General features: G+C 40.7%; 1 protein-coding gene and 1 long non-coding RNA gene across 6 annotated transcripts in view; one reads left to right on the forward strand and one right to left on the reverse strand.

The window, feature by feature from the left end:
• Positions 1–10,697, forward strand: part of inpp5b (inositol polyphosphate-5-phosphatase B) — a 19,186-nt gene continuing 8,489 nt past the window's right edge. The window contains exons 1-8 of one of the 5 annotated variants that reach the window (XM_034610811.1): positions 1–234; positions 1,426–1,505; positions 1,744–1,841; positions 2,110–2,139; positions 2,253–2,363; positions 3,531–3,665; positions 8,985–9,072; positions 10,232–10,390. In XM_034610811.1, coding sequence (XP_034466702.1) covers positions 178–234; positions 1,426–1,505; positions 1,744–1,841; positions 2,110–2,139; positions 2,253–2,363; positions 3,531–3,665; positions 8,985–9,072; positions 10,232–10,390 — 758 coding nt within the window. In that variant the 5' untranslated portion in view covers positions 1–177. Of the gene's footprint in view, positions 235–1,425; positions 1,506–1,743; positions 1,842–2,109; positions 2,140–2,252; positions 2,364–2,925; positions 3,248–3,530; positions 3,666–5,351; positions 5,480–8,984; positions 9,073–10,231; positions 10,391–10,697 lie in introns of those variants that run through there. The other 4 variants (XM_034610812.1, XM_034610813.1, XM_034610814.1 and 1 more) reach the window with 4 other exon arrangements.
• Positions 5,852–10,697, reverse strand: part of LOC117776676 — a 26,781-nt gene continuing 21,935 nt past the window's right edge. Inside the window, exon 3 of the long non-coding RNA XR_004616478.1 lies at positions 5,852–5,876. This is a non-coding gene — a long non-coding RNA (uncharacterized LOC117776676). The remainder of the gene's footprint in view (positions 5,877–10,697) is intronic.

Raw genomic sequence — 10,697 nt, forward strand, 5'->3', positions numbered from 1 at the left:
AGGAAGGAAGGAAGGAGAGGGGGGGGGGGAACATCTGGATCAGAAGAGGGAATAATGTCGCTGCTCGCGTGTCTCTGTTGCAGATGTGTGAGGGAGAAAGAAATCAAAGTCTGATCGAGATTCACGTGGAATATCCCTGCGGGTGGTTTGACGAGCTGGAGAGAGAGACGCGTCGCTATGGATCAGTCCGTCGCTATTCAGGAAACTTTGGAGACGGAGGAAAACTGCCTCATAGTATCCTTCACAACCTGCCTGCGCTTCTTCATGGACTTTAAATGGGAGATAACACGACTCAAGATAAGTTAAAACCAGCACGAGTCCTGTTGGAGAATATCAGAGTCCGCAGATTAAATAGATTAAATAGATTATATAGATTATATAGATTGGATTAAAGATCTGTTACGTAGTTTACGTGTCTCAGAATAACAAACTTCTGGTTCTGTGGATTCAATCAGATCAATGTATTTGACACGTTGTTGTTTTCACGAGCAGGTTTGGTTTGGGTGGAACTTCCCACGGATCCAGTCCAAGTCCTGTAGTTGGAGCTCTCCTCCACACGGTGGCAGCTTTGTGTCACCAGGCAGCGTAAAGAAAAGTGGCCTGAAGATGTGTCACAAATGACATGAGTGTAAAAAATACTCCATCACAAGGGGAAGTTCTGCATTTGTTAGAAAGTGAAGATGTAGATTTGACAGGAAGTCTGAAAACAAAAGTAGTTCTGATGCAGCAGAGTTTCACCAATAGGTTTTATTTTGTTGTTATATTGGATTAATTTAACTCAAGGATTCACATATAAGCAGATTTTTGATTTAACATCTGTCTGAGGTGGGATTTTATGTAGTTTCATTGACAACAGTATATTATATTATATAATCTAATGCTGTGTTTTGTATGTGAAATGTCTCCATAAGTTTGTAAAGAAACTAGTAGGCTGTCTCCGGCTGTTATAGGTAAAGTTAGTAGAGTAAAAACTGGGATAAGTATTTAAGGGAAATACAGTAAGTACATCAAAACTTTACTAAACTTCATGTATTTAGTTACATGCCAACTATTGCTGAACATATTAGGGCTGGGCATTATAGATAAAACTGTTATTATCCCAATAAATGTACCATTATCATTTAAAAATGTTGGTCCTGTGTGAAGGTTTTGATTTTAATCTCTTTTTTTATGGGCTAAAAAATGACAAACACTTGAAAAACAGAAAAATATTGTTCACATCTGAGGTACATGGATTATATGTTGTAGCTCCTCACTGTGCTTTCACAATGCTAAGTATTGATATATATTGTTCTTTTGTTATATAGCTAGTGATGACAATTAAGTTGTGATTTTTATTAATATTGTTTTATTGCCCAGCTCTTCAAGTCATATAATAATTAAGAAATACTTAATCATTTTCACTATACCCTTAACTGTGAACATGCCGTCCAGTGTGAGGTCGTCTCTCCCAGCATCACAGAGAGCATACTGCTGGGACTGGTGGAGTCTTCCAAAGAACATGCGTGAGTTGTTAACAGTAATATGGCAATAACAGGACTTCTGTGTGTTGCTGAACATTATGCTCGTGTTCAAAGGTTCACGTGTCATTTGTTCAGAAGAGGAATTGACTGTGTTGCGTAACCGATAGCAACACCACAAACTGAAATGATAGATTTCACTGTGTTGTGCAGCAGATCTACAGTAGTTATAGTTCAACCACGCCCTGTTACCCATCTGATTTTAATCTTTTTTCTTTTGTAGAATCTTTATTTATACTCATCGAAGGATGGCCATCACTGCTGATGACGTGTCACTGGAGGACATCGTACCCGTCTCCCTTGACTTTGCTGTTGTGGAGAGTGAGCAGCTTCCATATGTTTACCATCGTAACAAGTCGGACCGACACCAGACTGAATTACATTCTGTTATTCTTCTCTTTTTCTGGTAGTTTTTCCTCCCCCTTGTCCAGGGTTAAGGGCAGAGGATGCTGCACCTTGTTAAGCTTTGAGGCAAATAGAGATTTGTGAATATGGGCGATACAAATAAAATTAAATAGATGAGAATAACTTGTTTCTTGTAAAAAATGACCTGACGCTACTGTTGTCTTTCATTCTGCACTTTTTCTAGTTTCCTCCCCGGAGGAGCTGGCAGTTGTGGGTGCGTTTGCCCTTTTTTCTTTATTACAAATATTCTCAAATACATTACATATACCAAGTAAAACTGAATATCACATGTTTTATTTTCTCACGATGTTCTTCGTCTGATTCTAGGTGCTGATACCAGAGTGAGAGTAAGCTACCAGGAGGAAGCGCTGGAGCTCAGACTTCCTTTCGGGTCTCACTCGCGGCTCTTTCTCAGTGAGGTCAACAGAGCGTGGAGTGGTAGGTCAGCACTCACACACTGAGGCCAAGTGTTTACGTAACACCCAGCAAGTCATCCCTTTTTGTTCAGGGCTCCTGCAGCCTGTGAAAAACCCTGAAAAGTAGTAAAAGAATAGTTCCCGTTTGACGCACATGACATTGGCAGTGATGAAAGGCAACAAGTGTGAAAACTACAAACATCTGTTGTAGACAACTGATCATTTTTTGCTCCAGAAGTTCATATTTATATATATTTTTTTAACAAAGTTGGAGTCACTTTGTGTGAAGTACAAATAACCTTCTCTAACGCATGTTTTGATAAAACCTGCCCAGCCAGTCTTCAATTGCCATGGGGTTAAATTATGTATTGAGCCTAAAAATCATTATATTATTATATTTTGACATGAGATTACTGTTAAATACATTTTCAAAAATCTGAAATGAAAACACAAATGCATTTGTGAGACTGTTGATGTCCCACAGCTTCCACTGAGGACAAAAAAGAGGAGCGACTCAGACAGACAGACAGAGAGAAGGGGTGGAGTCTGTACTGTGTGTTTAGTTTATTTCTGTCACCAGTTTTTACAAAAGGACGAGACGAAAACGGTTCAAAAAGGACGTGTCACTTCCTTCTCGATGTTTCTCCAGAACTTCTTTTTAACTTGTCATCTGAATAGAGGAGGTCGGTTGATGGGGTGACAGACATTTTTCAGGGATGTGTCACTCTCGCCACTGGCTCACTATTCTTCACAGTGGAAGCCACTTGTCAGCATGGACGAGGACCTGTGTGTCCCATTTTTCGTTGTACGCTCAATGAGCCGCTGGGACTTTTAACCCGGAGATGGAAAGATTAAAGGACCAGGCTCCGGTAGTTGTTAAAAGGAAGAATTTAAAAAATGGTAAAGGTAAGCGAAATTAAATGAGATTCCTCAGTGCGATTTCCTAAATATACATTTCAAGAAGTGCAGATTTGAAGGTGATGTCACAGAAATCGAAACCTGATGTTTAAAAATGCTTCGGAAATTAGATCACTTCTTCTTCAACACTATATTTACACCATGAATCTTACCTCCTCCACAGGTGCCGGATAACAAATTCAAGCTGTTTCCGTATTCCTCACTCACACGTAATTGCGATCGTCCAAATTTATTCTGATTCTCTTCTTCTCTCTGTCCGGTTTTTCTTCAGATGCTTGTCAGTCTCCCACGCACGTGCCAAAATTCGAGTGGATCAACAAGTACCACAAAGCCAATAAAGAGCCGGGAGTTGTCAAACAGGCCCTCGGCACAACTTTCACTAAACTCAACCAGCACCGGAAAACAGGTTTGTCGTCTAATATCTATTTTTTTTGTATTTGTTCAAAGCCTGTGCTTGCGTCCAGTAACACTCCAGTTGACAACCATGATAGGTTCATTCACGCAGTTGGTGACAGGTCGCAGGAAGAACAGGGGACGGATGCAAATGTCCCGGCATGTGTATGATTGAAAACAGTAAATGTTGGAATATTTCTCATACCAGTGTCCCAGTGAGCCAGGAAGATGAGCCAGCATTAAAACAGGGCCATAGTCCTGCCAGAGCTTCAGGAAGGGCAGTCGTTATTTATATCATTATCATGAATAACACCACCTTTCCTGCTGTGATGTGGAAATGACTGCCCAGACTTTATTTCTACAGCACCTTAAAACATGCTCACCAGTCGGCTTGACGACAGGGATTAGTCAAAAATAGAGAGTTAATTCAAAAAGCTTTTTTAAAATGTCCTGGCTGATCTGACTCTGATGGGTTTTCAAAAACATAAAACAGAGCCAAACTAGAATGGCACTCAGTAGAGAGCGTTCTAATGCCGAGGCCGAACAGTCCTACACATGACTGTTTATAGTACAAATATAAAAGTAAAGGGAGTGGTCTGATAACGTAAATGATTTATTTGTCATTAAATATAGAGTAAGAAAGTGAAGGGAAAAAAAATCCTGTGTCAGCATCTTCTTCGCCAGAGGTTTCTGCATTATCCTGAACAAATAAACCAACAAACACGAGTGAAAACATAATCTCCTCAGTGGACTTAACAATGGAGGGGTTAACAATCAAGAGACCTACTATATGTTTAGTAATTCTATTATATACACAGAAAAAGGCTCCCATTCATATAAAGAGAAAAACCAATTTGGAACAAGAATCCATTTGTGATCTTGGAAGGTCACAATGAAAAATGTATCTATGTGTTTATGAAGAAACAAATGTTTGTGTGGTTGCAGTCACATGACAAGATATGTTCCCTTAAAGATTTCACACATTATGTTCGTGCATGCTGGGAGCCATGCTGCTTATGACTGTAGACTGTATATAAATACCCATATATATCCTTACATACAGTCTATGTTTATGACAGAGGGTGAGGATGCAGAATTTTATTTTTCATTGTGAGAAGAGGCTTTTACAACGTTTCTGTTGATTTCTAGTATTTGTAAGTGTAGGAAATTGGTTTAGGATCCAACCAAAATCCAGATCAGGTGAATTTAAATGTGGTTTCATTGGGGGACTGTTTGGCCTTGGTGGAGGGAAACACTCTACTGTGCACTTTGTGTTTTCAACTGTCTTTGTATGTTTGTTAGTATAATTACACAAAAACTACCAAACGGATTTCTATCAAATTCTGTGGAGGGTTTGGACCTGACCCAAGGAAGATTTGTGGTGCGGATCAGGGGTCAGATTCAGGATTTTTTCCCCCCCCACTGAGATGAGGTGTTTTTCGTTGATTTCTCACAGAATAATTTGAGGATCTTAAATGTTTTAAGGGACTGATATTTATAAGTGTGTGCAACTTGGTGCAGATCCAAATGAAAACCTGAATCTAGCGGATTTAAATGTGGTCTCTTTAGGGGACTGTTGGGAAACACTACTGATATTTATTCATCCTCTTGAAATGCATGAGCTTAACTTAATGTTGCACCAGTGTAATATGCTGTGCAGCGTGTGAACAGTGTGTGGTTCAGCTCGTGTCTCTGCAGCAGCAGCAGCAGCAGGTTAACTCCTCCCACCTCACTTAGCATGGGCAGGTCTGACTGGACCTCGGTCTCCTCCTGCACAGAATGAGTGGCAGCGGTGAGGAGAGATGTCTGAACAGGTCAGAGACTCTGGTATGAGAAATATTCAAACATTTACTGTCTTGTCTTCAGGTGCTTTTTTAAAAAAAAGTGTGTCCAGTTTAGCTAGCTAGCTCCCCAGCTAACTCCAGCTAGCTAGTAGTAGTAGTAGTTGCTTCCTCGAGGCTAACTTTAGCCAGGTTAGCTTACAGGGCTAGGTTCGCTGGGTGAAACAATTGTTTGTGCTGAATCTCAGTGGTTGTTATTGCTCACATCAGTATGAAGCTGTCTGTCAGGTTAGCGCATGTAGCCGAGCGGTGCTAAAGGCTAAGGGGGCTCCGTGCTACATGAAGTTAGTGGTCGTCGCTGTGTGACAGAACATGACACACCCGCTGTGGTAAGAGTTGGAGTCACAGTGTTTTGGCGACACACACACACACACTTACACACACTTGAGTCACACCGTCGTCTGTTTCCAAAGAGACACTCTCGCTAGCTCATCCTCTCAGCTAGCTTAGCCTGTTAGCTTCAAATCACTACTCTGCAAACTTTCTCAGAGATGAAGCTGCTCTGCATCGACTGGAGAGGAGAGAGTTTCTCTAAATCAATGCAAGTGTGATCCAAGTGTGTTTATTAAAGCAGGAGGAAGCGATGCCGTCGATCTACAGCTGTAGATTCATTCCTCTGCAGCTGATTACTTGGAACTGACAATGAAAAGGAAGTTATGAAACAGTGAACTTTGTGCAGCTGCAGATAAAAAGCTGCGGGTGCATTAATACGGAAGAGACAGACACCTGAACAACGTTTGTGCTGACTTGTGTTCAGCTGCAGATAAAGAGGCGCCGGCGCGTGGACGTGTGTAGTTCAGCCTCCGTGCAGCCAACATGTGTATTAAGCTCATTAGCTGGTTAATGATACTAGAGCAATGAGCAGGAATGTGAAACATGCTGAGCTGGTGGTCACACACAGGACCACCGTGGGGTCAGGGCCTCACTGGGGGGGCTGATTGTAAAATAAGCAGCTGCAGCATTGTTGGTTTTAGTCGACGAAGTGTTTAATAACTAATTACAATGAGTCAGTCAATCAATAACATTTTGTTTGTGCATTGCCCATATTCACGCGACATCCTCTGTTATTCACCCTCAACAAGAGTAAGGAAAAGCCACTAGAACCACGTAGAAACCTCAGAGAGAGACGCATGTGAGGGATCCACTCCCAGGACGGACAGAAGTGCAATATGCCTGGAAGACAAGAAGCTCTCTGCAGCACTTTCCACTAAGACTTAACACTTTGTGGCATGTTGATCGGCTGCTAACGATTATCATAGATTAATCGCTTCATTAACAAGTCCCCATTGTCCACATCGATGCCAGTCCTTTGCTTAAATTTGACTGAACCAACGTCCAAAACCTAAACACATCGAGGTCACTATCATACAAGTCGAGGTAAAGCAGCTGTTAACACATTTTAGCAGCTGTAATCTGAGGATGACTAATATTATGTATGCTTAAAATTAGTCCTAAAGGTATTTTTCAGTTTTCAGAATAGTTGAGGATTTGAAGGTTAACATTTTGTGATTGGAACTAACTACCTTTTTGGGCATTTAATTGTCATGAGACTGTCGGTTTTATACCTTCTTTATCGTTCATTATTGTTGTTCTGCTTTTTCCATGACATGGTTTATTTCACTGAGAGAAACTGGTGTTCAAAGCGAGAAGAAACTCTTACCATTAGGTAAACAATCCAACTAATGAAATGGGGATGAACCAATCTCTAAAGGGCTAAAGTCTAACCTGCAAGTCCTTGAAATCTTAGTTACTGCAACTCAGAAAGCTCTTTAGTCAATTTCACAGTTACATGTGGTTTTTTCTTTGTGTGCACAAGATTTTCAGCTTCTTACCCGAAGCGTTTATTAAGTTACACCCTTCTAATGTAATTTCACAGTTTGCTGGAAGTTTTCTCAGACACATAATGGGCCATCTTCATTTTTCCATTTCACACAAACACCACTCTTTTTTCAGTCAAAACTTCAAAAACGATGTTATTAATGGGGACAGTTCAGATTGTGTTTGTTACCTTGTTGATTATTGTACTAAATGTACAAAATGAGACCACCGGCACAAACATTTCCGATATGATGACCTATTCTTGGAGTTGCACATGTCACAACCTGTTTTCTTAGAAAGTCAGAGTGATGAGAACATTTCTGTACAACAAAGATGTAGAAAAAGTTACGTTGTACGACAACTGTGGTTTTAAAGCTGTCTCAAACGTTCTGCATTAGCCACAGATGTAACTAAAATCATAAATTTTGTAACTGCATTGTTGGGATTTTTGTGATCATTTTTCTTTAGACATATTTTGACAACTTTCTTACCCCTGTGACATTGTTTTAGTCGTATAATGTTATAGTCATAGCACTCTTGATATCCATGTCCAGAAGTGCATTTTAGCCACAAGGTTCTTGTGTTGAATGCTGAAACCAAAAAACAGCAGAGATCAGAAAACAAATGCAATAGAAAAAATGTTTGTGTACTGACACTGCGATGTTGGTCAGGTGCACTCTCAAAGTATCCTATACCGAAACTTTTGTAGAGTTTAATTTCCTGCTCAAAGAACCTGGCCTTCCCTTTCAGAGCAGCCAGCTGTGGTCCCTGCCAAGCTGCAGGAGACAGGGGCCATGCTGTCTCATACCTCACACTTCAGTGAAAGCCAGCTACTTGGGATGCACTAACTGTTACCAACTGCAAAAGGCCGGCTCTGTCGATTGACCACAACCGAGCCCTGACGTGGCACTTTTTTTATGATTGACTTCCATGTTACTGTGGGAGTTTCTTTTTGTTCTTCGGCACGATTAGCTTTAATTTATTCAACATATTCATTATTTAAGGGTTGAAATGGGTTTGTCTAGGGCTGGGTTCTTTCTCATATGATACTTAGGGCATTTTAAGATAATGTTGTTGGGAATTACACTAAAGCCGTTTTCAGACATGACCTGCGGGTAAAATGTGGCGAATTGGCTAGGGCGTTTACCCAGTCTGCCTTTCACACATGCACAACACAGCAGGAGGTTTTCTGCACAGGCGCGTTCACAACAGCCACAACTCCGCTGCAGAGATAAAGTGATTTCCTTGACAACACACAGACACTACTGTCAGCTCTTATCACCACAAACCTTGACATTTTCGTCGGGGTCTTCTGGGTATATGACACCGCTTTTTCCACCAGGAGATATTAGTTTTCTTTTTGTTTTTTAAATGTTTGCATCTGTCGCACGTTAGAAGAGTATTCAACCCCCTCACTCGCTTGTGGTGAATCCAGCGGGGGATCCCCTGCCGCGTTCACACGTGCACCTCCTCCAGAGAAAATACGGAGGAACTGCGGAGTCCAGTGCACTTAAGCTTAAGTAGCTTGCACCTCAGTCTTAACTGACAAGATATTTATTTAGGCATTTTGGATTTGTGCTATAATGTTAGTATTTACCTTCATGATCTTATGTTTTGTCAAGTGAACCAAGACTTTTTTGTTAACCTTCCTTTCATCTGCCTTCTCCAAACAGAGAAATCGGACAAAAAGGGAAGTTTAGAAAGGGAAATCGGTTCCAACAGCGGCGCACCGAAGTCCAGAGTGTGTCCGAACCCAGAGAGGTGAGGCCTTCTTATTATTCACACGTGGACGCTTTCAAAACCACAAACTCTTTATACAACTTTGTGTTCTTATACAGGTGTAGAAAAATTCCATACAGTAAACTACAACTACTTGCGTAAAAAGTGTGATGTGGCGTTGTGAGTTTATGTTAATATTCAGTGTGTGTCACTCAATGTAAAGACTGTTTTGTTTTCTTGAGGCTTACTAAACATGTAGAATACATTTCCTTCCTCTTACAGAGTTGGGTTTTCTTTCTTTTTTTTCATGTTTGCTTGCGAGCGGTCGTCTTCTTTCTTCCGTGTCTGTGGTGCATTGCTGCCTCGACTATATTTCTAACTTGACTGTTTGATGGATGAGTACAACTGTAATGTGCTAATTGTAGTTGTCACCCGAGTGTTTAAGGAAGATATTTACCCAACAAGGAACCAATGACTTTACTGTATCGCTTGAAAGTTACATCACATTAATAGGTTCACTTAACACAATGTTAAATGCAATACATTTGAGAGCCGAAACAGAAAAAACAGATTGCTCACAAGTACTGTTTACATACCCGACAGCAGCCTGTGAGGCATGTATCATTTAAATTCAAACCTTTTTATATATTTGAAGTTGTTAAAGTTTACAATGCTAATTTGCTCTGTTCATTTGTTTTACCTGAAAGTGGCAGCTGCCTTGGAATGAATGACTCTACTGTATTTTCTAAGATGGTGTTTATTTCTGGAAGATTTCTGAGACACAGGCATATCACATTTCTTCCTCTTTTCTTTGTCTCATTGTGTATTGATATCAGGGAAATGACATGTTGCACCATAGTCTTGGTTTCTACTGTGCATGTGTTGATCTACTGTTTATCCCACTGTTGGTCTGGAGCAGAGTGTTATGTCTCTGGTGTGCCATCATTTCATTTGTAGCTTTTAGAAGAGGTAATTACTGATGCAAGTAGGTCAAATAGTATTGTTGGTGCAAACTGATAACTGTACTTTGGTTGGTGAACAGAAAAGTCAAACAACTTAGACCAAACACCCAGTTTACGATCATCCAGACACTTGTTCTCCCGATGACCTCACACCAGAGTGACAGAATGATCTTGTTTCTATCTTGGTCTGTCTCTACTCACCCCAGCGTCTAACTCTTACTTCTCCTCTCGTTGTGCAGTCAAGCCATCTCCAGGGATGACCTGGTTCACGCCTCCAGCCACACCCCGTCAAACAAAGCTCAGATACTGACCATGCCTCAGTTCAACCTGCGTGACAACCTCATCAGATGTGAGCTGCTGAAGAATGAAGACCTTTATACTTACCTGGAGAACTTCAGGTATGTTGCTGTCCACCAGTGCTTCATTTATACATCAGGAGGTCAGAGAGGGGATCTGTTCTGGTGGCCAGTCTGACTATAGTGCCTGGAGCACATTGAACATCAAAAAAGAACATTGTATGTAAATTACATTCAATAATCATAGTTATAGACTCTCAGAATTATCAGGGAGGTACATAGAAACAGCTGTTTACGGCTTGAAGCTGTATCTCTCTTTGTGTGGTTTGCTACAAATGGTGGAAAATTGAATTAGGAGGAAGTGATTAATGACTCTCTCTCTATTTTTTTTAATTAGGTTTAAAGTGAC

Source organism: Hippoglossus hippoglossus, chromosome 16 (genome assembly GCF_009819705.1).
Source record: "Hippoglossus hippoglossus isolate fHipHip1 chromosome 16, fHipHip1.pri, whole genome shotgun sequence".
NCBI classification, from domain to species: domain Eukaryota; kingdom Metazoa; phylum Chordata; class Actinopteri; order Pleuronectiformes; family Pleuronectidae; genus Hippoglossus; species Hippoglossus hippoglossus.